This window comes from Neovison vison, chromosome 7 (genome assembly GCF_020171115.1).
Source record: "Neovison vison isolate M4711 chromosome 7, ASM_NN_V1, whole genome shotgun sequence".
In the NCBI taxonomy this organism is placed as follows: domain Eukaryota; kingdom Metazoa; phylum Chordata; class Mammalia; order Carnivora; family Mustelidae; genus Neogale; species Neogale vison.
The window spans coordinates 38320322-38346401 of NC_058097.1; the positions used below are offsets into that span (position 1 = coordinate 38320322).

The 26080-nt window shown below is 51.5% G+C and overlaps 1 protein-coding gene across 2 annotated transcripts in view; it reads left to right on the plus strand.

Moving 5' to 3' along the window:
- ZNF536 (zinc finger protein 536) overlaps positions 1-26080 on the plus strand; it is a 422886-nt gene that overhangs the window by 278631 nt on the left and 118175 nt on the right. Inside the window, exons 6-7 of one of the 2 annotated variants that reach the window (XM_044256240.1) lie at positions 1354-2937; positions 10546-10981. In XM_044256240.1, coding sequence (XP_044112175.1) covers positions 1354-2937; positions 10546-10553 — 1592 coding nt within the window. In that variant the 3' untranslated portion in view covers positions 10554-10981. Of the gene's footprint in view, positions 1-1353; positions 2938-10545; positions 10982-26080 lie in introns of those variants that run through there. The other variant, XM_044256239.1, reaches the window with a different exon arrangement.

A 26080-nucleotide genomic window follows, 5' to 3' on the forward strand; every position in this document is an offset into this window, starting at 1 on the left:
GACTCCACTGGGGCCCGGTAAAATGTTTTCGGGATGCACCGATCACCGATGATTTGCTGTTGCTTTTTACATCCATCTGGTTTACACTAGCAATGGCGGAAGGGCTGGGGGGACACTGAGTTTCCTGGGAGGAGTGATTGTGGCGATCGACAGGGCTCCACCGGGAATCGGCTAACGGATGGCCACAGCCCCATTTCTCCCAGGGAGCTTTTTGGTTCCAAAATCTAGAAAAGACCCCGGATTGCAAACAAATTCCTGGAATATATTTAAATCCACATCTGTTTTATTTTCCTCCCCTTCCTCTAGCCCACAATGCGGGCAGGTCCCGGCTGTCCATTACGGTAGCTTTTCCATGGTGGCAAGAACAATAGAAGTTGGGTGTTGAATTTAAATAAATATTTAATTCATGAAAATGATCTTATATGTTTTAAAACACTCTTTAAAGCTATTTTTATTCTCTAGAAAGCGCTTATTATAGGTAAATTACACATTTTACTACCGGAGCGTTAGGTTTGCCATTAGTACAAATTTAAGGCACTACAAAGACCAGTAGATAATGTTAATTTCAAATACAGAAACTAAATATATTTTGTACCTTTTTATTACTCATTTTCTTTTAAGTTTTATTGACTGCTTTTTATCTTAACTATATGTCTTTACATGCCGCAATCATAATGCACGGTAATGGTATTAATATTTTATAGAATCGGTATTTATAGTTCTTTATTTAGAAACAATGCAGTAGGTCTGCAGATATCTGAGCTCGTCTGGAATGGTGCCCTCCAAATAATGATAAATTACTTGTGCAGTATGCCATTTGCTAATTATATCCATGATTTACTGCAGAGCGAGACTTAAATCATTCATTTCAGTCTTGCGTAACAGTGCCATAAAATTTTTAGGTTTAAAAATGGTTTCCATGTGTATAATTTAAACAAATTTTAGAGCTATTGTATACACAAAATATTGCAACCACCCATTTGTTACATACTTTGTCTTTTTAAACTTCTACTTTTAATGATCACTGTGGTTGAAATTATTATGCTTAATTTTCATAATCATAGCTTTTAAATCTACAGCCGTTTTCACATGTTAGATAAAGAAAAAGATAGCTAATTGTGTGTAGATAGTATGTCATTCCTGAATAGTCCCAAATGGTACAAAATCATTAAAAAAGCTTAAGAGTACGAATTATTCTTCTATTAAAAAACAGTTGTTCTCTAACTAATTATTAGTTTGAGCTGCTTTGTTTCCAAGAACAAATGTTGATCCTTCTAGCCTTGTTCGGCACACCAAAATGAGATAAACACTTTTCTCTCTCTCTCTCTCTCTCCTTATACCGAACTCTTGCAGGTGAGAAACCTTACAAATGTCCCCACTGTGACTATGCGGGCACCCAGTCAGCATCCCTAAAATACCACTTAGAGCGGCACCACCGGGAGCGGCAGAACGGAGCCGGACCCCTGTCTGGACAGCCCCCAAACCAAGACCACAGGGACGAGCTGTCCAACAAAGCCGCTTTGTTTATCAGGCCAGACATCCTGAGGGGGGCCTTCAAGGGTCTCCCTGGAATCGACTTCAGAGGTGGCCCTGCTTCCCAGCAGTGGACAGCAGGAGTGCTCTCGTCCACAGATCACTCGGGGCAGGCCGCCGGCATGAGTTCCGAGGCCCCTTCGGACACGCTGAAAGGCACCGACCTTCCTTCCAAAAGCGCCCACTTCTCCGAAATCGGAAGAGCTTACCAGAGTATTTTCAGCAATGGTGTGAATTTCCAGGGGTCCTTGCAAGCTTTCATGGACAGCTTTGTCCTAAGCTCCTTGAAGAAGGAGAAGGACATGAAGGACAAAGGCCCGTCTGACCCTCCATCCATGAAGGTGCATGGGCCAGACGGCGGGGAGGACAAAGCCGGCGCGAAGGCGGTCCCCAGGAAGTCGGAGAAATCCCAGTACGAGCCTCTGGACTTGTCGGTGCGGCCGGACGCTGCGTCACTGCCGGGCTCGTCGGTGACCGTGCAAGACAGCATCGCATGGCACGGCTGCTTGTTCTGCGCGTTCACGACCTCATCTATGGAGCTCATGGCCCTTCACCTGCAGGCCAACCACCTGGGCAAGGCAAAGCGCAAAGACAGCGCCGTCGGGGTGACAGTCAACTGCAAAGACCAGGCCCGGGAGGCGGGCAAGGTGGCCCTCCTGCCCTCGGCACAGTCGAACAAAGAGATGGCACTCTCCGGCCTGATCGGGCCTCTAGAGGCTGCTTCAGAGAAGACGGCCCCGGGGCCGGGCAAGGAGACTCTGGGTGAGCCCAAGAGCGGCACGTGGCCTGGCCTGGTGGACCCTGCGTTTTGCAACTTCCCGTCAGACTTCTACAAGCAGTTTGGCGTCTACCCGGGCCTGGTGGGTTCAGGCACCTCCAGCTCCTGCCCGGCCCAGGAGCCCGACGGGAAGGCCCCCACGGAGGACGACGCCCCGATCCTGATCCCCGAGACCGCCAGCAAGAACGCTACCGACGACCTCTCCGACATTGCCTCCTCAGAGGACATGGACTCCTCCAAGGGAGAGAACAACGATGAAGATGATCTGGAGACGGAGCCGGAGATGATGAGCAAACCCCAGTCCGCCCTCGGCAAGGACGGCAGCGGCGGCGGCGGCAGCGACGGCGGCGACAGCCTGCTGCCCGCGGGCGCCCCTCAGCCGGTCCAGGGACTAGTCTCGCCGGTGCCCCCGGCGCCCGAGAAGCAGTGGCACGGCCCGGGCCTGCTTCCAGCCCAGGACCCCTCGGCGGGCCTGCCCAAGCCGGAGCGGGGCCCCGCGGGCCTGGAGAAGCCGATGAACATGCTGTCGGTCCTCAGGGCCTACAGTGCTGATGGCTTAGCAGCCTTTAACGGACTTACGAGTAGCACAGCAAATTCTGGATGTATCAAGAGGCCAGACTTGTGTGGTAAGTTTTAGAATCCTCTTCCTTTAGTTCATGTCCCAAAACATCAGTGCTGAATTGTGCATTTTTAAAAAATGAGGTAGACTCCTCCGTTAGCACATTTCGAACTAACCACGAAAACACCCCAGCGATGCTGTCATGTACAGTGTAGACAATCACGAGAGTCGATTTCCTTCGGAAGTTCTAGCACGCCCGCGTTTGCGTTCGGGTTCCCACCCCGGTGACCCGAAATGCCTGTACGGAAAGCGCGGAGGGGGGTTGGGGGTCTCGCAGTGCGAACTGTTCCTGTTTTTAATCTCTAACTCGAGGGGGAGAATATTTTTAAAAACAAAACCAGAAAGACACGGTAACTTGCAAACCCTTCGGTATTTTTAACTTCTGCGTAAAACGGCGAAAGACAGTTGCTTCCTGCTTTGCTAAGCCAAACCTGCTTCCTTAAGCTTTTCTTTGTATCGACTTAGAGGGTACGAACAATCCTATCACACTAACCACACTATAGAAATAAAGTGATCCTCTCTCCAACCAGGGAGATTGTTTTGGGGTGTTTGTGACTCCTCTTTAGACATTCCAAACAGCAGTTACTGTGACGTTGGCCTTCTATGATCTTCTTCTGTCCCTCTGTATCTTCACCTGTCTGTCTGTTGTGCTGACGAGAAATGTGCATTGTGAAAGCCCTGGCTAGCAGGGTTGTGATCCCACGTGTCTTGGACTTATGCCTGCCTGATCTTGTTAGCAAATTGGCACTTCTTTACCTCCTTCAAGAATATGGTTACCCCAAAGTAATTCCAGATCTTAAAATGTAATAATAAATGTGAAGCCTAGAATTGGATCAAATGAACGTTGGGGTGGGCAGGGATGATCAAAGACATTCTCTCGGCACCCAGATACCCGTATCAGAAAGCCTTTCTCCGAATAGAAGCCCGGTGTATTATTGCCAGCCCCTAGATGTCCCCCTTGGAGATAAACGATCGTGGGACCATTCCACGTTTAATCTATAAATGGATGTCTGTGACTTGACTGCACCTGTTGAGGAAAGGAAAGGAGGGAAGGAAGAAAGGAAGGGAGAAAAGGAAAATGGAAGTGGGTATTTCTTAAGCTCTGAATTCTGATGTCGCTTTGAGCACAGAGCAGAATTCAGGAAGCTGGGCTTGGTTCATAATTTAAATTGGTATATTTCTTTTCCCCTCTCCTTCCCTAATTCACTAAGAACTGGATCAAGTAGTCAGAAATATATATTTTTTGAATTGTCAAAAATCACTAAATGGATTTCTGACAGCTCAAAAAAATATTGACAGTTCCTTATGCTGAATGATTCACAAGGCCCCGTTAACCAGCACCCCAGCTCTATTTTTACCCACATACAATTCATTACTTTTGAAGCATTAAAACAGTGTTTAAAAGAAGGAGAAAAGGGTTATGTCGGTCCAGTGTTTTTTTTTGGTTTTTTGTTTTTTTTTAAATTTCATTGTTGTTTTAAGTTTGTGACTTTTCTTTTCTTATTGTTGTTTGGGGATTGTTTTAAAGTCTAGTTTCAGTTCTTTCAAATACCTATGTAGGACCACAGTTCCTGCCAGGAATCCATGCATCAGAAAAGATCAAAACCCGGCATGTTCCTGAGCTCATTCTTATTGAAATGAGCTAATATTACCCCTATTAATTTTCCCATCTTCCTATCAATGCTGAAGGAAGGCTTGCCTGCCTTGGAGGAGCTTGCACTGGTGTCCTTCAGCACAGGTGAAGTTGGAGGGGAAGGCAGCATCAGGGAGCCTGTTCTAGTGAGCCTGGTCCTCTGAACCCCTGAGACACGTCTCTCCCCCTCCCAAAAGAGCAGCTTACCACTCTCCCCTGACAGTTCTGGGGTATATGCAAAAAAATTTTGCTTAGCTAACCTTTCAGCCATTGGGCAACAGGTCCTAGGGTACGTGTTGTGTCCCCTTGCTAGAAAGGGGAATGAGGACCCTCAGTCCAGCCAGGCAAAAACCAGGCATCAGGGTCAAGGCCCTCCTACTCAGGGTCCAAGTCAGGGCCCAGGCCCTCCTGCTCTCCTTTGCACTCGTGGGAAGATGCCAAAACAGATTCTGGCCATAAACTGCCTATTTTTAGCGAGCACATGTTCTGCCTTTCATTCGGACCTCATTGCTTCTGTATCCTCTTGCTTGAGCTTGGGAGCAGGCAAGGGAGGCCTTTCCCTGGCTCTTGAGCTTGCTTCGGGTCGGGCAAAGGCTCCATCCTCTTGCCTCTGGGACTAGCCTGACCCTGTGCAGTGTTCACTCCCCCACTCCCGTATGTGGCCATAATCAAAACCCTCTTCTTATTTTCTTACGGGCTGCTCTGTGTCCTGGGCCCCAGGAGGGCCAAGCATACTCATTCTTCCTAAGATGTTGGGGGTGGGGGCTGAAATCCCATTGGATTCAGAATGGGCAATTGGGGCTTTTTTCTCCCAGTTCAGCTTACTGTCTTTCTACCATTGCCAGGAGCACAAATGATAGCTGATCACTTCAAATCGCCCTTGGCTTGACTTCGCAAGATTGGAAATGATATTGGCACAAGGAATCAAATATTCCTGATTTTGTTTCCTTCTTGTCCGCTCCATGCAAAGTGGATGTGGATTTCCGAACGGAGCCACCAGCTTGATATCTGGTTTCCTCCAGAAGCTGAGTTTGGCCAAACCAAAGAATTATTCTGGTATTTCTCATCTCAGGAGAGTTTGGGGTCTGATTTTGTCTAGTTAGCAAACCCAAATCCCCACTTTGATGCCCCTAGAAACAGGCTTGTAGGAGGAGCCCATGTCTGTCTGTTTCTATTCTCATGGGGCATAAAAGTGTTTGAAGAAGCATCAGTATTAAAAAAAAAAAAAATCTTGTTCGGATCACGTAGAGTCCCCACAGAGCGCAACAGCAGCTCTGACCCAGGCTGGTGTGTCGGAGGAGATGGTGTGTAACTCTGAAATCTGTGGCTAATACTCCTGTTGTGGCCCTACTGTGAGGCCCTGCTTCCCGAATTCTACATGCCTGCTTCCTAACTGTTCAAACTCTGGTCTTAACATTCCTTGGCATCCTGGATCTGGGGTGCTTGGCCAGTGAGACCTGCCCATTCCTAGCCGGTGTGTTTCAAAGAGAGAGTTGAAGAAAGGGGCAACCCCAGCCCGTTGAGCAGGAGAGCCTAGTTGCACGTGCCAATGTTCAGAGCCTGTCGGTGAACTTTCTAAAAGGTACTTCCGTAGACAGTAGAACATTTGCCTCCCTGAAATGTGTCACAGAAGATCCCAAGCAGGAGTCATCTTGAATTAAGCTGGAGGACATACACTGTTACTTCTAGAGTGGGTCAGATCCCGCTAGGGGCTGGATTTCATCTGGCGAAATCCCACTCCAGTTAAAGCTTCCCTTTCTTGAGGTGTTTTTTAGACTCCAGGCATAGCCTGCATTTCTTTACCCTACTGAAGAATATGACATACAAGGTCATTGAGTGCCATTAAAGAACTTGGATGTGCCCTCGGGTTTGTTGGAATAGATTTGACCTTGGTCCTGAAATGGGACAGGAGCCACATGAGTATTTAATTAGAGAGTAAGGGCAGATCGGAGCAGCGCTCACAGCCACTGATAGGACAGGGCAGGCAATCGCCTTGTCCAGTCTGAGAAACTTTTATGAACTGGTGGGTCAGCCAGCGGCTTGGAGGTCAGAGAGCATGGGAGGCACGGATGTCTGCCTGCCCCCAGACAGCACAAAGGCCAGTCTGCACAGCACCTGAGGGCTGGCTCCAGAGCATGGCAAGGGTACAGAGCATGTCTCACCCCACTTTGTGGATTTGGAAAGCAACCAGATCACCCTTACTCTTTGCCTTTCAAACCTGGGACAGATGGCTGGGGGTCATTGTGTGTTGAGTCTTGCAAGCAGAGTTTGCCCTGTGTCTTTTAGTGAGCCCAGGCATAAAGCTGACGGGAAACTTTAAAGAGAAAGGCAGTGAGAAGGGCATGACCCCCTTTGCCGTTCGATGCTCTGGAATGATCGGCACGCAGGGAAGCCAGGCTGAGCCAGGAGACGCCACCAGCATGCCTATCACGGCCATGAGCCCTTGCACAGTAGCTTCTGGACGGAGGCAGCCACCAGGCCCCAGGGGAAGCTAGTGGGAGGCACAGCCATTAGCAACAAAGGTCCTAGTAGTCTCCATTTATTATTTGTAGGTAACTGGGAAACTGGCTTCCCTCACCTAAATTATGCCTGAGACTAAGGGTTCCTTGGGCTTCCATAGCAATGAGAGAATTAGAACCCCTCCTTTAAAAAAAGAACACAGGGTCCATTGAAACCTCTTTGCCTCATCTATTCTAAGACATCTGATCAAATGAACCAGGACATCCAAGTGGAACGCTCTTAAAATGCGACTTTCGTCTCCAAAAACCGCACTGATTTCCAGCATAGACAGTCTGAAAATATTCACCCTTGACTGGCTACACAGTCTAAGGCGGGGGTTGGCAACTATTTTCTTCAAGGGCCAGAGAGGAAATAAGCTAGGATTGCAGGCTGTGTGGTCTCGGTCACAGCCACTGGACCCTGCCCCACAGTGTCAGAGGAGCCATAAATGATAATTAAACAAATAGGTGTGGCTGTGTTCCAATAAAACTTTATTTAGTAAAGCAGGCGATGGGCTGGATTGGGCCCACATGTCAGCCTGACGGGGCTGTCGCCGGTTCCAGTGTAAAGAAGGGTATGCTTTTTTCTGTGTCACCCCTAGAGGGGACACGTGGGATCCTGTGTGCCGTGGCATCACCGGCCAGGGAGATGGTGCCGGGAAGGACCAGGACTGCAAAGCCAGAAACACAAGAGACTTTCTCAGGAAAGGGGGCTTCTAGACCCCGATGGCCCGGTGTGCCTGTTCTTGGAAGGCCACCTCTCTGCCTACCGCACTTCAGACTTGCAGGAGAAGATGCCTCCACAGCTCATGGCAGTTCCAGAGTCCTCCCCGCACCAGTCACGGCCAGAGTAAGCAGAGGAGGAAGAGGCAGGAGCTCTGTCTTGGCTCAGAGGTGAGCGTGCCCTCTGGGAGCCTCAGTTTTCTCACTGGTGGGCAGAAGCGAAAGGATGAACAGGCGATGGATGTAAAGGAGCTTGGATAAATGGTTCTCGGTTGAGTCGGTGTTTTATAGTGGAAGTGAATGTCCGTGTGGGGTTGTTGGAAGGGAATGGTGCCAATGTCCAGATGACCTTTTTAAAAGATGTATTTATTTATTTGCGAGAGATACAGAGAGTGAGCACAGAGGGGAGGGGCAGAGGGAGGAGAGAGAAACTCAAGCAGACCCCATGCTGAGTATGGACCGCCCCCCCATGCAGGGCTTGATCCCATGACCCTAAGATCACAACCCTCGCCAAAAGAAACCAAGAGTCAGACACCTAACCCACGGCGCCACCCAGACATCCCAATGTCCAAGTGACTTTTGGTTGCAGTGGTCCCTTTGGCACTAAGCAAGTACCAACCTTACTTTCCATCAAGGTTTTAGAACATGTTTTACTTCCTCACATCTGCCATGATAGGTTACGGATGGCTTTTCTTGGTATGTGGGAAATTCAGCTTTCAAGGCAGTTCTGGGGACTTTGTGATGACATCTGTCATAGGGGTCCTACCATTTCTGTCTCTACCCAGTTCTGTGCCTTCTGGATAGAAGGAAAGTGTTTCAGGTAGGAAGTTAAGTCCCTCCTTCTCAGTGTTTGACCAAAAAATGGCTAAAGGCTGTGGTTGGTCAGTTAGGGAAGTCCAAGGGGGCCTTGGCCGGAGCGTGTGGAAACAGCATGGAACTCCCCGTGTGTGTGTGAGGACACCCACGCGCAGGCTTCGGGTGCACAGCCCAGGGCATCTGGCTCATTTTTGGTCTTGTGGATGATTCTAAGATTGAAGGGGTGGACAGCAGCCAGCAGGTTCTAACGAAGAAAGGAGGTTAAGTTAGGAAAATGGCACAGGAAGGGAACCACAAAACCTAAACCCATCACATGTATGGGAGCCCACGTTCAGTCAATGCCAAGGAGGGCGGTTAGCCTGGAAGACCCAGGCCATGTCTACGGTAGGACCTTGTTGCCTCCGGAGCTGCCGTGCTTTATTGAAAGCCCGATGTGCAATCATTTCTCCTTCTTGTCTTCTTTATGAGCTGATCCTTGGAGGGACTGGCTTGCAGAGGCTTTGATTGAAGCACAATTTTGTATTCCTTTTCTTTGCCCGACTTTATCATTGGCAGATTGTTCTTTGACTTCCAGAGTCCAGCCTGCTTCCAGTAACAGTGTGTGTCTAGGGTCTGATGTTAGAGTCCAGCTGGGAGAACCATTTGGCTTGTACTAGAGTCCAAGGGCAGATCCTTTAAGTGAATACAGATCACCACCCCATCCTGCCAGCCCTGCTCCGGCTGGCTGCCTCACAGCCCACCACAGAGCTCGTCCCTTCGACCCTGCTGGGACAAAGCCGAGGGGCCATCTCCTGGGATCTCCCAAAGGAACCATCTCCCAGGGACGGGCTGTCCTCTCTTCCAGAGCCTTCCTGTGGACTCTGTGTTGATGAAGAGGCAACCTCTCCCAACTCTTTGGGCATTCTCCTCCTCCTCCCCTTCCCTCTTTTTAAATTAAATGGGAATACCACTGACGTGATGTCGTTCTCACTGCAGGATGACAGAACTGTTGTGTGAATACCATTGTATTTGCCAAATGGTCCACTCGTCATTTCAGAACAAACAAATGGATGGTGTCTGTAAGTCGGCAAACACTGGTGACATTTAGCCTTGTTTATGTTCCTTTCCTTTTGCTGCATATTTTTGGCTCCAAAAGCTACTGTCTGAATCGACAGTGCCTCCAAAGCAGGAGAAAAATCTGGTAGCTTTCACTTCGGTTTCTACGTGCATTTTCTTTTTGGGTGGCTCGATACCTCCCGCCCAGGACCAAGCCTGGATGAGAGAAGACGGCAGTTGAGTCCTTTGGTTAAAAAATAAAACAAAAATTTAAAAAACCCAACGAACAAACAAACAAACAAAAAATGTGCAGAGACACAGACACACACACATTTTTTCTCCCAAGTAATGACTTAAGACCAGGAGGGAGGAAGAGAAAGCTGAGAGACCAGAGGGTTGTCGGAACAGATACCCACGTCCCTAGGGACGTGCAAAGTCCCTGTTCCCGCGCAGCCGTCGCCGTGTGGCGTAGCGACAGTGTGACCCCCTCGCTGTCTCGTGCCGAGGGCAGGGATCCCTGGCTTCTGCCCCCCTCCGGCTGCCGACTCACGGGGACGGTCGGCGCCCACAGCCTTGTCGTTACAGGCCACATCTTAGCTACAGAAGGAATCCGGTTCTTTCTTTTTTATATTCAGATGTTGTGTGCAAAGCCCAGGTTTCAAATAAGTAGTAATTATCTTCTATTACTTAGCGCTGATCAACAGCACCTCTACGCCTAATTGCCAACCTGCTCTAATCACGTAGACTACTCTTGCTTTAGCCAGAGACGGAAGGACCAAATTTTATAAATACTGCTTTATTGTCATTACTCCATTAAACAATTAGGGAGTGCGGCCCTGTCCTTGCTTTCAAAGGCCTCTTGCCTCTGTGGTTTCTGGATTGTTTAACAAATCTGCACATTTTCTTGCAGGTAAGTGACACCCCCTGTTCTAGTCGGTCTAGCTGGACTTGCCCTTGTCTGTTCGTGCTCCTCGGTGGCTCTCTGCAGCTTGTTAATCGTGTAAAGTCAAGAGAAGAATGTATACACATATGTGTGTTGAATAACTAATGACTATTGGCAAAGGTACGCCAATGCACGCCACACCGACCTACAGTATATCTAGGAGAGAATCAGGGAGGCTAAAAATACTGCCCCATATGTTCCTCTATTAGTCATGGATCGCGAAGGCTTAGTAACTTGAATGAGCGAGGAAATTCCCTCAAAGTCCCGAATCCTGAGTGACAGATGCTGGTGCACTGGAGGTCCCTTCACCTGTGAAAAATCAGACGGGGCAGGGTGGGGTCTGCTACACCAGCTTGCCAAGCTTCTCGAGGCGGGTCCCGTTGGCATTACCGCTTGTGTCCGAATTGTCCTGCATTTTGTAACACTTTAGAAGAATACAGAGAAGTGCGGTCGGTCGTTATCTTTCTCCATAGTATTTAAGCAGTCCTATTGCTAGTTTAATATGTGTCAGGCCTTCCTATTAACCGGGAACGGAGGACAGTAACATTCCAGTGAACGGCGACTGGGCACGCACAACTTCAGACGTGGAGATGGAAAGCAAAACGTGTGGAGCCTGGTGCTGGGTTATCATGTGCTTTGGACTAGAGTATTGTGGAAGTAATGAGAAGATTATATTAAGGCGTTCCTGGTAATGAAGGCATGTAAGTTCTAATAATTGTAGCTTTCTGAATACGTGTCGAACTCTATCTATAAGTGTGCTGTATGCTGAGTTACAAGTTAGGTCATTTATGAATGGAATGTAAAACAATACTAAAAATGCTTCAATAACTTATCTTGGTATTGCTAATAAAAATAAAGCTGTGAAACATTAGTACACTTTCGAGTCATTATGTGAATTCCTTCCCCACTCCCGCTTCCCCCATCCTCCTCCTTCCCCGAGCTGTCCTCCCTGATGGAAGCCTCAGGAGGACATTCCGAGAATACTAGGGGGCTGCCCACTCCGTACCCCCCGCCAACCCTGGGCTCTTTGCTGGGTAGTTAGTTGCGTTTTTCTGCCCACCTTGAGACGGGCCTCGCAAGTACCAACTCCTAAGCGTGCCAGTGTCCAGACACGTCCTGGTCTGGGGCAGGGGCCGCGGTGGGTGGGCCAGAGCCGGGGGGACACATGGCCGAGTCTCTGTACCAGTGACTCCGGGCACCGAGCTCCCACAGCTGCTCCCAGGCCCCATGCGTAGGGGGAACCGAGGCAGGTTGCCATCCCCGTACCGGGTGTGGAAGAGCCCGCCCATGCCCGGCTTCCGTGCAGCAAACCTCGACATTTTCTTTACATCCCGCGAAGGGTACTTTTCGATGGGAAGGTCCCCGGAATCATCGTAGTTGGGAGATTTTTGTCAATGGAGATGTTTTTTGCTTGGGTCTCTGTTTGCTGCCGCAGGCTTTGGCCCGGCAGGTGCCCCCACCCCCGCCCGGTGGGAGGGGCGGGGTACAGGAAGGATTCAATTTGCTTCCCCGTTTTTTGTTGCTTAGTTTTGGTTTTGTTTTGTTTTGTCCGTGATGGACCTCAGACCCCCACCACTTCTGCAGTGCCTCTAAGCCTTGCTGCTGTTTGGGAAACTTCGGAATTCCTTTCGCGCCCTGGCTCCCCATTCAATGGGTCCTGTGGGGGCAAAGGTGTTATCAGCATCTGACAGAATCTCCACACTCCCTAATAAATCAAGTGTCCCCTGTGGGAGGGGACAGAAGCCCAGGATTGTCCCCCTGAACAACCCTGGGCTTTGCAATAGGACAATCGTAACCCCTTGACCTCTGGGGACATTCCCTTCCAGGACGTCTCCTGCAAACTGTTCAAATCATTTCCCTACTCAAAGGCCATAGTATAGTCTCTCATTTAGGAGAAGAGGAGAGAGAGAGGGGAGAGATTCTGAGTCTTTGGATCCATGACAAAAGCCCACAGGAAAGCCATAGATCTCGAAGAAGTTTGGTAGCTCCCTGTGCCCACAGCTGCCTTCTGACTAGGGTCTGGGGAACAGAGGATGCACACTGAGGGTTCTGGTTGACAAGGGTGGGGGGAATCCCATAATACCCGGCCAAGGGAAAGCCAGGTGATCACAGCCACACAGCCCAGGCCCACGAGGCCACCCCAAGCCCTGACAGAAAGAAGGACCCCAGGAGGACCTTGTCTTTATTTTCAATGCCCCCCTCCCCCAGGCTTTTCCCTGGGTTCTTGCCTCCTGAGGGCTCCAGGAGGCCTGTGTCACCGCAGCAGATATACTGCCTCTCGGCGAGGAGGTGCTGTGTTCCCTCCTGGTTTCAGAAGCCACAGGTGCAGCTCCCAGGATGGGGCTCCCCACCATCCACTCTGTGTGGGCAGGGGGCACCTCTGGGGCCTCTCTGGACCAGTGCCTAGGCCTGGGGACACGGGTGGGAGGAGGGGGGCTCTGTGGAAGGCTGCTGGGTCTCCGTGCCTCCACTCAGGGCTGAGCACGTTGCTCTGGGTGCATCGTGCACCGTTAACAGGCACTCTGCATGCTCCTCCGGGACGCCTTGCTGACCCCGCAGCCCCGGGCTGCCCAGCCAGCAGGGACTCAGGGGCCCGGGGAGTGGCCGGTGGCCTTGGGTACAGAGGATGTCCCACGGAAGGGGACAGTTGGTCATGCTGACAGTGGGAGGGCTCCTCAGGCAGCTCATCCCTGCGTCTGCTGTCTTCTCTCCCTCCCTGGACCCATTCCCTAACGGGGTGTCTACCCATCTCCGGCTCTAAGGCAGGGGGTCTTTCCTGACTCTCTCCCCAGTGACTTCTCAAGTATAGAGGGGACCTTTGTGGATTCTCATCCTCTCACTTTGATGAATGAGTCCCAGCCTTCTCCTACCTCTCACAGCACCCCTGCTTCCCACCTCCCCCTCCTTCCTGCCTGGGGGGTAGAACTCCCTTCCCGCCCATCCAGCATCAAGCGTGCTGTGTGCTGTGAGGAAACTGGGTGTGGGGGGTGGATTCGGGCCTTAGGTACCAGCTGACTTCACTTCAGAGCACTGCGTGGGGGGCTGCATGCTCTTTCCTCTGTCACCCCACATCCCTACGCGGGATGATAACAAATGCCAACTATTTGGACCCCAGTGAGGGGCAGACACAAGCATCACCTACAGGGTCTGCCTTTGATCCCCCCCCAGGCAGGGCCGGCCCACTGATCTGAGGTGGACAGGAGACCCTTGCCACCGCCCCCCCCAACCCTGGGAAGTGATACTGGAGTTTGAAGGAGGTAATAAGCTCAGGGTGGGGGTGCCCCAGGAAAGGGAAGGTGCTCTGCAGCTTATGGTAGGACAAAGTGCCCTGGCCCCGGCTTCATCCACACAGGTTGGGAAAAATGTTTGCTTTGATGAAATTCAGATATTCTCGGGGCGGGGGAGGAGCCCAAGCTTCGGAAGATGCTTTTTGCTCCTGGAGAGTCGCCCTTTCCCAGAGATGTCATGATGATTGAATTACATTCCGAAGCATACCCCCGCACACGGGCAGCCTTGTCTCCGCAGGAGTGGATTCTGCCTCTTGAGCAAACAGTGCGCATTTTCAAGGTGAAAGTTGGGGAGCTGGGCAAAGCGGTTTCATTAGCAAAAACACCCATTCGCGCGCCCAGCCGCCGGCTGGCTTTGTGACGAGTTGGTCTCTCCTGCTTGTTGTGGGATTGTCCACAGACACCCATCCACTCGCAACCCGCTGCTCACGAGGTTAAGTTTTCTTTTTGAACTTCTCTTGTTGTCAAATTAATATAATATGCTCTCAATTATCCACATAAAAGGAGAAAGGCAACCAAGCAGGGAAAGTAAATTTGCAATTAATTTCCTAAATTATTGCTCTTTTCACATGATGGACAAGTCGTTTTTCTCTGACTTGGACTTGAGTGTTCTATGTGTCCTGCGGTGGGGGAAGGCGACTCCAGGGTGGGCAGGGCTGGAGGCAGACGTTTTGCGGGCAGGTGGAGAGGCCTCAGTGAGTACTTAGGGGTTCGGAGTACGTTTGGCTCTTGTCAGGGAGAAGAAAGTCCATTCATCTTCTTGGTCTTTCAAGGTCCCATCGGTGACTTAGCTAGGGGTGGGGAGGGGGTCTCCCAAAAACAGACCCTAAGATAAGAACATGGATGGAGGTGTGTATGTGGGAGGAGCTCCCAGGAGCCATGGGAGAGGGAGGAAACCACTCAGGTGTGTCAGTGAGAGAGTGGCCACTTGAGGACCTGGGTACATTCCTTCCAGCCATCCTTTAGGATACTGTCTGGAGTTCATCTCAGAATTGGCCCACAGAGGGCTAAAGGAGCTTCTAGCTGGGGTATTTAGTTAAGAGAAACAAGAGTCCATTGGCATGCCAAGGGACTGGAAGAGAAGCAGGTGGGCCCCCCACGACGTCTGCCACCAGCGGAACGCCCTTAGCCCAAAAGTTCTTTCCCCCTCAGTGCACTGCAGAAGGCCACCAAGGATGAGGAAAGATACTCATTCCATGATTTCCCTGTGGGAAGTGAACGTGGGTTTTAAATTTTGAGAAGTGCGTGATCTCTCCCCTTAGACAGAAGCTCACTGGAGACCAGATGGGAGGGCTGGTCTGGGGGCCAGGAGATCAGGTGTCTCCTAGGAGCTTCAACAACTCAACCTTCTCTTGGGATACCACTTGCACACTGGTGAAAGGAAGGGTGACTGTAAGTCCCCTGAGTCACCTCCTGGGTCTCAAACTCTGGCTTTCATGATCCTTTCCAGCCCTGAATTTCCAGGTGACCCTGTAGGACGCCATCAGTCCTAGAGTTCCTGTGAACTCAGCTCACATCAGCAGGGCCCCGGACGTGGGAGCCCAGCTTTGCAGGGACACCTGGGATTTCAGTTTGGCCAAGGCCATTCACTGTGTGAGGGCGTGGGGCACGCGGATCCCTGCCTTCTCTTGAAGCCGTTTTTCTTAAACTGTAAGAGCACTGAGGAATTTGTCGTTTATGCATTTTTTAAAAGAGGGAGTCAATGCAACTGGATTTTTGAGCTCCTGGTAGTGCAAGAAAAACTGATTATCTGACTTTCTTTCCTTTTCGATTTTCAACCTCTTGTGTTCACAGCGGAGCCTGAGAAAATGGTATTTTTCATGATTACATTTTCTTCAAGCACATTCCAGATACCAATATGATAATCCAGTGTGTCCCTCCTAGGACAGTAATCCCTCTTGGGATCTTCCGACTCCCCCCTCCCCGCCCCCAACAGGCAGAGGGAGAGGAAGGAGGTACTAAGAGACGGGGCTCAGGTCAGACTTGGTTGTGCATACGAGGGTCATGGGGGCAGCACACATCTTCCTCCATGTCTGGGGCCTTATCCATGCTTCCATCTTCAGAGTTCTCGTGGCCCCCCGAAGCCGCTGCTAGCTACTGTCCCCAACTGGGGACAGTATGTGCTATCTCCAAGTGGAAATCCCTTGAGTCCTCGGCTTTCTGTTTTCCACGGAATAGAATTTGTTGGCCTCAGTGTTGTGTGCCACCCAATGGCACACAAAACAACAAAATGTGTGAGAGCGAGTAACTTGGACCTTGGCAAGTCACCCACATTTCAATGGCTTTAGGACGGGTGCTGCTGTGCAGGACCCGGGCAGAGCTCCCGTGGAAACACGGGACTCGCTGAGACCTTGGCAAGGGGGTAGAGAGTCTGGGTAGCGTGTTACAAGGGACGGTATCCCCCGTCCTTGCCAGTCGGTGCTCACCACGGTCTGAAGAGCTGAGTTGGGAGTCCTCCCATCCCAGAGTGGACACTTCCCCGGAGGGGCCGGGGTGACGGTTCGGATCCTATTCCCAGGATGCGCAGAGATCACCCCATTTGTCTCCAACGGAACTATCTTTCCTGTTTTCTAATGCTACCCAGGATTACAATTAGATTTTTTTTAAAAAGCTATCTAGTGGTTAAGCGGTGGGGACAGATACTTGTATCCACGGCTCTTGCTTTACATAAAAACTTTGGGCTGGATGAGCTGCTTCTAAATCACACTCAGGGCAATTAATTTTAAATCCCAAGGGGGATTTTCTTGAGGACTTTGGGGTAAGTGCCCTTGCAGAGCGGGCATGTTTGCAAAGTGGCCGCTTTTCATCTGGACAGAGGCCGAGTGCCTGGGTCTCCCTAGCACTGGGCTGGGTTCACGAACTCAGCTCCTTCTCACGGCAGGAGACGCAGGGGCTGGGTCATGAGGCGGGAGCATGCGAGGGATGCCGGCCTCCATGTCCTGGAACACACACGAGGGAAGGGGTTTGGGACCAGACATGAGGCACCCTTCCAGTGACGGGGAGAGGGACCTCCATGGGCCCCGAAGCTTCCAGCACCACCCCAGGCCTGAGAGCCCCAGAGAGCCAGAAAGCAGCTCGGGGCCTGCAGGCCTTGGTGTCCCCAGACTGGACACCATGTCCACTATGTCAGACGTCTGTGGGAGAGTCTGGAAGGATGGGTGAGCCCCGGAGGCTGGGGCTGTGCAGCAGCATGGACATGCAGAGACCCACAGAGGGACTGGCAGCCAAAAGGCCATTTGACGAGAGAGGGAGGGTACAAAGAAAACAGAAATTGGGTTTGGTAGACAGAAGCGAAGGCAAGTTGGAGCGAGGAGGAGAGAATAGCAGTACAAACAGAGTAGTGGCAAAAGCTACAGAAGGCCCCCAGAGAGCAGGGCAGAGGGAGGAAAGCCATGGGGAAGCGGTGGGAAGAGGACCCAGCAGAAACGGGGCAGCTCTGGCCCCCAGAAGCCTCTGCAGAGCTGCCTGGGCTCCCAGGAGGCGCAGTGACCCTCCTAAGGGCCTGGCCGCGGACTGCGGGGTGCTCAGGGCTCTTGAGGGAAAAACCGAAGGAGCTGAGGGCTTGGCGGAGGCCTGGCGTTCCAGCACACCCTCCTCCCCGTGCTCTCTGCCACCCGTTTCAGGAGGAAACGCTGCAGCTTAATCAGAATTATTTACAAGATAATGGTCCATTGTTTGCACTAAGACAGATGTTGTCTGTGGGAACTTTGTGTTTTATGCTCCTTCCCCTGCTCTGCCTTTGCTGGGTGCAGATGGGATCCGAGTAATGTGAGTTATTATTCCAGGGACTGGAAATCCGAGCCGCCTTCGTCCCAGCCTGGGCTCGGCAGGGCCAGCACGCGGGGCTGGCCCTGGGCAGGCAGCGGGGAGGTCGGTCCCTGCCGGCCGCGGCCGGGCCTCAGGGCCTCCTCCCTGCCCCTCCAAGCAGCCTGTGATTAAGAAGGTCTTGTTTCCTTGAGGGGCGGGCTGGGGCAATTGCCTTGTCTGGTGGACAGGAAGGGCGCGCTCTGATTAAGATTCACTTGCTATTTGTTGAGTCCAGAGGTCATCACTGACATCGCAAATGAGGGTGGCCATCTGGCCCTCTGCTTGCCAAAAGGAAAGAGCTTGCCCTCTGTGGTGGGGGCTTGGAGCCTCCCTCCTCCTTCTCTTTTTTTTTGACTTATGAGAGCTCGCCCTTGGTCTTCTGGGGGGACTTGACTCAGGGGCCGGCTCTCGACTTGGTGCCTCTGTCCTTTCTCCAAATGAATTCTGGTTTCACTGCCCCCGGGAAGGTGCTTGTCCGAAACAAGGAAAGATGGGGCTTGTCCCTGACCCAAACTGGCTCCCGGCCTTGCCCTGGAGGCAAGTGGGCCATCCCAGGGCCGCCCCCTTCCTGTGAAGTCCCTGGTCCTTCTGAGACAGTGTCCAGCCACTAGGCTCGCCAGCCATCTTTGCAGAGCCTAGTTCTCCTGGTCATCAGAGGCTGCCTTCTGAAGGAGGAAACTGAGACCAAAAGATGTTGGGGGACTTGCCCGTTCTCTGCTCAATGGAGAAGCCTCCCAGCACCTCATGTCGGGACCCTGCCCCCCTTCTAAGAGTCCTGTGGCCAGGGCACGAGGGGAGCAGCCCCATAGCAGCAAGAGGGGGTATGCGGTGAGAGGTACCTGTCCCGGGGTGAGCGCTGGTCCTGGCAAAGGGTACACACCCACCACCCAGTAGCGGTTAGTAGTCTAAGTGCATGATCCTGCCTTTGCGATGTATTGCATTTCCAGTATCAGACTGTGACCAAACAAAAAACCCCAAGTCATAGAATTCCTCATTTGGAGGAGTAGGAAAGAGATGGACACTCTCATGGCAACCAAGTGGTTCAGGTCTGAACCTGCTAGTGGGACAGCGTCGAGGGGAAGTCAGAGGGCCATCACTCCGAACCCTGCCTCTAGCCCCTGAACGCCTTCAAGAAGTCCCCAAATGGGTGACCGCCCTGAGGGTTCATCCCGTTCAAGGTCCAGCGTGTCCACACTAGTGTTTAAGGATGACTCTTCCCCCGTTCTCTCCCCACGCCCAGGGAATGACCCTCTGGTCTTCCGCAGCAGGATCTGAACCTCCAGGCCATCCCTCCATCTGCCCAGGTTATTTTTAAGTAATAATCGCTTACTATGCCAGGGCCAATGCCCATTCTAAGTACCTTATGAGGGTAATAGAGATCTTCTTTTGTTTAATTTTCATGAAACTCCCAGGAGACAGATGTTGGTTCTTACCCTTCCCATCTTACATGCGGGAATGTTGAGGAAGAGAGAGGCTGCGTCACTCACCCAGGGTGGCCCCGCGAGCACGTCGGGATGCCGAGACTCCAAACTGGGCAGGGACATCCTTGAGCGTGACGTGTCTGCGGCCTCCCCTTGCCAGTGGCTGGTGCCCTCCCACACCTGCCTTCCTGGTTGGAGATGCACGGAAAAAGAACAACGCAACCAAGAAATATATAAAAATAACTCCTTCCTGCCAACTCCAGCTCCGAGTCCTGAGAGAGGATAAGGGAGATGGCAAGCAGAGATTCTAGTCACAGACAGAACCTGGAGCTTGTCCCTTAGAAACAGGCAGCACAGGGCACTGGGTGAGGGGTGGGGGTCTCAGGTGACTCCATTGGCCCAGAACTTGCCTTGTGACCCTGAACACCAGTCTTCCCATCCCCCGCAGTGTCCTCACCTCTCCATAAGTGACAGAGTAGCAGGCATCATTCCCAAATTCCCCCCATCCTCTAGCCTAAGAATCAGTTTTTCTTGGGACTCTGTATTCTGTCCCGTTCAGCCTCAGGGAAAAAAAACTGTTGCCCCTCCCCAACCCCCACGCCCCCGAGAGGGGCTCAGGGAAAGCTGACCCCTCACCTTGCAATTGTTCCCTGGGGTCTAGGTGGGGGGAGCAGAGAGTGGGTGGCCCAGAGCACCAGTGGTCCTCCAGTCAGGGCTGCCTCGGGGCCCAGCCCCCCGCTGTGAAAGCGGCAGAGGTCAGACTAGAATAATATTTATCAACCTCTTCTCACTGTGTCAGGCTCTGCCCCAAACCCGGCGTCACTGGAGATCACAGATCATGTCTTTTAAGGTCCCACAGAGCCGCCTCACATGTGACCAATTACCTCTGTCAAGCCCGGGGAAGGAGGTCCCGCCTCGGTGGGTGGGATCTGAACTTGAGCTTCCAGAGGTCGGTGACAGGGATCTTAGGCCTTTGAGCCTGTCACTCCCCTATAGCCAGACCTTTTCTGTTAAAACTGTTTAAATTACAAACCAGTAATAAAAGGATCATATGTGTTTCCCACCGAACAGGTTCTTTAGGGCTATTACGATAATTAAAAACATATGGTGTCTGTGCCAGTCAGAGGGAAACCGCAGATGTACAAATTAGGTATTATATAAGGGTTTTCTGCTTTTGCCCTTTTAAAAACGTCAGGCTGGAGAAGTTTAAAGAGATAAAATGGCAATTGTGCAGATAGTAGGTAGCATTTTGATTTTAGGATCATTAAATACATAAACCCTTTTCTTTACGCTTAATAGGAATAAACAGGTTCTGATAACCAAAGAAGGGTGGGTGGGTGCAGCCCACGGAGGGGCCCCGAGGTGACAGGACATAGGCAACATTTTCCACCTCACAGGGTCTCGGATACCATGAAATTTTTTTGCTTTTTTTATGATGTCGTTCTGCACAAGGAGGATTATTTTACGAAATGTTGAATTCTATTAAAATTGGATTGAGAGGAGCAAAGACAAGGATTTCTTCACATGAAATTTTACTTTTTAAAAAGCAAAGATGCACGTATTGATCAGTCTAGGAGTACCATTTGTTTTCATTTAAAATATGCAGTTGATTTTGAGAAGGTGATTAAGACTGCTAATAAAGAAAAAAATTGGGAGGATTTCCATGGCTCGCCGTCAATGGCTTTCAATGCAAGTCGAGTTCCATCTAGCCACTCATGTTGGACAAGACATCAGGCAGGCTGGGGGACTCTGGTCACATCCAGCCATGCTCTGGGGCAGCCGAGATGACGGGCTCTCGGTCCTGATGCAGTGGGACCCAGGCTAAGCAGCCAAGGAGTGAGCACGTGGCCGCTGTATGTTTCTGCTGTGGAAACCCAACCAGACTGCCCTAAAGAAGGAGGCGATGGGTGAACGGGTCGCAGTGGCATGGCCCTGGCTTTGCTCCCCTGGAAAACAACTTCAGGCCTTCCTGGAGATACTTGAAGCCAGAACAAGGATGATTTGGTCCCAGACCTGCCCTCCTCCCTCCGTGGGACATGGTAGTATCTCCACAGGGAAGTTAAGCAGAACACCAGACAGGAACCCACGAGAAGAGCGGAGGTTCTGCTTTTCCATAAGCCCAACCACCAGAGCACTCAGCCAGAATTTGCTTATAACTGGAAAAGGCTCCTTCTTGATCACCCTAGCTACGGCGAACATGGGCTCCCGAGGAAAGCATCCTTGGAAATGGGTCCCGCAGCCACAGCCCCGCTTGGGTCTGGAGTTCTTCACTTTTGCTCCGCTCCTTTGCCTGCACCCTCTGGAGGGCACCAAAAGCCCACTGTCCTCCTGTGTCCTTTCCTTTGGGCTCCTGTGACCCGGTCTGCCTCGCGGTTAAACACAGGTTAAGTCAGAGCAGGGTTCTTGGACCGCCGATCTACTACACAACAAACACGAGGGCCATGTCCGGTAGTGGCCCTCAGGCAGGCCTGATTATCCCCCCTGTGGGACTTTTGGCAATGTCTGGGGACACCGGGACAGGGTGTCCTACTGGCATCTAGTGGGTGGAAACCGAGGATGGCACAGGGCAGGCCAAGAATTATCCAGTGCAAGACGTCAGGTTAGCTCAGGTCAAGAAGTCCTGGCATACAGGTAGGAGAATCAGGCCTTCAAGGGTAAGTCCAAGCTGGACACGCCCCAAACCCAAGTGTCCGGGTTGACCGCCTGGCCCACATTGCGGCATCTGGCTTGCTCACAGGCACACCTTCCTGCCGAGGCACGTCCCCTGTGCACACCATGCCTTTATGAGAATCTCTGCAAGAAACCCTGGAGGCTGGGCTGCGGAAACTTCCAGCCCAGTAACTCAGAGCATTCCTCCCAACTCAGACTCGCGTGGGGAGCGTGGGGTGGGTTGGGAGCCGAGCAGACAGCTGGAACTCAGCCCTTTCTTCTCCCCGGTGACTGATAGCCAGCCTCCAGTGTTGGTGTGCATGTAGGTATTACCATTTTAACTTTTACGGAGGTAAAATAACACCTTGTCACTCAGCGCAAGTACCAATCACAAAATGAATTAATTGTAATAACCGTTGTCAACAGAACAAAGGACTTGTTGCTTTCCTAAGCAGATTTCAGCGCCACCGAGAACTACAGACGAACGTTCCCATTGGGCAGGCCGGCGGAAACCAGTCGGAACATAATTGTATCTGTCTATCTCTTGACTTTGTTTTTAAGGGTGAAGGAATCGAGTTAAAAACCTATATTTTAAACATATCAATAAATATACCCCTTTTTGTGTCTGTGACGTCTCCTCAAAAACATGGAGTCTTTAATAAAATTGGCCAGGAAAATAGCATTTGCTGCCGATGGTACCAGATAAGGGCCAGCTGTAGAGGCTGCCTGTTGACTTGAAGTCATGAAGGGAATTATGCCCAATTACCCTCCCATAAAACACCCTCTCATTTCTCGGAGTTATCAAAACACATCCCGTGGACAAGCGGTCAGCTGTCCCCCGGCTCCTCAAAAGAAGACAAGTGGGCCTCACGCTGGGCCCGCCGAGCTCCTAACTGCCCTCACGTCGACACCAGCGGGCTTGTTTGCAGTCAGGCTCTTTTGACGGTGGCCTTCCCTTTTTTTTTTTTTTTTTTTTCCTTTTGGTCCTCGCCTTTTCACGTCTTGGCACACTCCCCCCTTGAAGAAACACGGTGGGTGTTCTTTTCAGCAGAGAGTCCCTCCCGGAAAGGGAAGACGCACAGGCAAAGGGTGAGCGGGTCGAGCCTTTGCCAGGGAGGGTCTCGAACGACTGGGCCCTCACCTTAAAATACAAGATGAGGGACAACTCGCAGGGGCTCTCCGTAGCCTGTCCTCCCTCGCCTGCCTTCTCTGGCTGCTCCGCCCTGGCTGGTGTGGGCCCGGCATCCCGCTTCTCTGAGTCTCAGGACTGTCCCATCGGATACACAGGTCACCCGCACAGCCTCCGGGAGCCCCTTAGGCAGCCTGCTTTATTTTTAGAGTTCATGGAGGCTTCATTGGTTCGTCCATGATGAAATGAAAGGTTCCTAGGCTCTCAGAGCTACAGGTGACCTTGGAGGTCTTCTTTGAGAGGCAAATTCGGGGAAGCATCTGCCCTTGGTTGTTGAATGGGAGACAAAGGCGAGAGCTGTTTCCAGGTGTCCAGGCAGGTCCGTGTGCCTGGTCATCATTCTGCTTTCTGGGGCAGCCCTAGGCAGCCTCCCCTTCTTAGGGATCTGTACCTGGACAAAGAAGGGTTCCTGTGACTCGTCCTTGCAGCTTTGCAGAAAATTTTACCCCTTTTGAATGTCCCCTGCTTGGCCACTTGAGAAGCAAGGGTAAGGGGGGGCCTTCTTTAATGTGGCTCTGGCTCAAATGGGCTATGCATTCAGATTTCAAGAGCCACCTCTGGCTAGAACGAGGTGCCACTTGCAAAACTGCAGAGCAGAGCCCTCCTCTGGAAACAGAAATCTCCCTCCTGCTTTCTGAGGCCATCCGCTCTGCTGAGGACCCAGCTATGCAGCTGGCCTTGGCAAGGCAGATTCATGGGCACACACCCCTGGGAGAGGCAAGTCCCAGCTGTGGGAAGGTACCAGGCCCCTGTCCTGGGAGCTGGCTGCAAAGCACGATGAAGCAGCACGTAGGGGACAGAGATGTGGGGAGGGGAGGACGGAAGGGGGCAGAGACTGGGGGGCTCCCATGTCCTCTAGGCCCGGACTTCACCCTCCACGCTCCACTGGCATAGTTCTAGAGAATGAAGAAACAGTGTTTTCCCACACCTTTTGGGGGGGGGGGAAGGAGATTCTGTGACAGGGAATGAGTGTGAGCATGTTTTCATTTATTTAGCATGTACTGAATTGTTCCAGAGAGTGGGGAACTGGCCATCAACAAGTTAGCCACGAGGAGGGCCCTTGTGGGGCACATTCTATGGGGGAACACCGACAGCAAACAAGAAAACAGTTCAGCTTCTGAGAAGTGGATACCAAGATGGTGAAGAGTGAGCGAGGTCAGTACCATATCCCGTGAAGATCTGGGGGACCTCTCTGAGAAGATGACATTGGAGAGGGTCCTGGGTGATGGGAAGGAGCCAGCCATGAAAGAGGAGAGGATGTGTGTTCTGAAGAGAGGACAGCAAAGACAAAGACCCAGAGCTGGAGAAGGGAGAGAACACCTTCAGCCTCTTGGATCTCTAGACTCATGCACCTTGTGTACATGATGAAACTTTCCCAAGGCTTTCCCAGACCCTGAGATTTCCTTCAAGCTTCTCCATAGCCTTGACCAGGCAGTCAACAGAGTTGGGACTGGGCCTTCCCCCACCCATTTCTCCCATTTGGAGAAACTGGAGTTCCAAAAGGAAGAAATGACTTGCCGTTAGCACCAGCGAAAAACTGAGCTAAATGACCACATGTCTGGACCCCAGGACTGCTGCCCCTGACCTCTGCCTGTTCCCAGGACTCCCTGTAAGTGTGACCAGACATATCGGAGGGCTACTGGGTCTACGGGAGACACCGTGAGTTACTCTTTGCACGCTAACCACAACCCCACACCTGGACGGAAACAAGAAAGCAGTTGAAGCTCAGAGAATTGGTCACATGACCTTAAGGACATGGAGCAATGCATGAAAGGGCCGTCCCAGGACTTCCCCAACAGGAGGGTCTCTCACCTCCACAGACCGAGACTGCCCATGGCAGAGTCCGTTCTTTCCATGACCGCCTGCCCAGTCTCTTTTCAGGCATCCCACAGATAGAAAGCTGGTGTGAGTCAAGACTCTTGATAGCCAGGCCCAGCAAAGTCACCCGGAAAACACGGGCCAGTTCCTTGGAAATCCGAGTCAAGCTTCCTTGGAGAAAGGCAGATGAGTTTGCATGAAAGCTTTCTGCTCAGACCAGCGTGCAGCTGTGAAATTCAGCCCATGCTGACCTTGGCCAGGACCAGGCTCAGCCTCTTCCCGACGCCTTCCCACGCAGGGGCCGTGATGGCTGCCATGCTGCTCCCGGAGGCCCAGGGCGCATCATCGCCAAGACTGGCTGCTCCGTTGTCTTTTCAGGATCCCTGTTCTTGTCTGGGCAAACTGCTTTCAAATGAATAGCTATTTCTGGATGATTTTTTTTTAGTGTTTCTTCTCCCAGCTGGTTGCTATATTATCTGCATCTCATGCCGTTCTGGCCTCCATGGGAGACAAGAGGTAGCCCACCTTCTGTATTAGCTGCCACGCTATCTGTTTCCGAATATTAGAAGGTGAAATTAGGAACTATAGCAACCTTACGACACCCTATCTGCTCTCAAAGCAAGAAGGTAAGTGGAAAAAACTGCTTTTCTCCCCGTAGCACTATTTGTGATGGTTCTGTACACACTAGGGTGGATTTGCAGCTGGGGCCAAGGACCAGAATAAGCATGAACAGAGACTGGGAAGAAAGACCCTTGGAGGAAGGGTGCAAGGTCCCAAGTGGGTTCTTCAATGGAGAATGGCCCAGAAGTGCGATTCCCAAGCCCACTGCCTTTTGCTGTTCATCTTTGCTTCGGGAGTCTGGTCTGGGGCGTGCAGGACTAGCGCCCGTGGGTGGTCCACACAGCGGGCATCTGCTCCCTTCACTGCTGCCAACGGTTCAAGCCAGAGACAATGGGCTGGAATGGCGGCAGGAGGTTTCCGGTTAGAGACGCTTCATTGCCAGAGCTGTCCGAACGCTGCCGAACTCTTCTTACATGGAAGTAGGTCGTTCAGCTCTAAGCTTAGAGCTTAGAGCAGGCCAGGCCATAGTTTATGATCACCTCTGAGTGTGGATCGAGTGTAGGTCATTAACATATACACAGCATAATCAATAAATGCAGAAATAATACAGATATTTTAATCAATGTATTTGATCCCTTGGCTTCTGCTGCATCCTTCTGGATTTATTTTCCAGGTGGGAAATGGAGATAAAACTTGGCTTGAATTTAGCCAAGGGCTGCCCTCTGTTGAAAAGTGGGAGCCGGAAAGCTATGGGCTGTGGGTTGTCATCT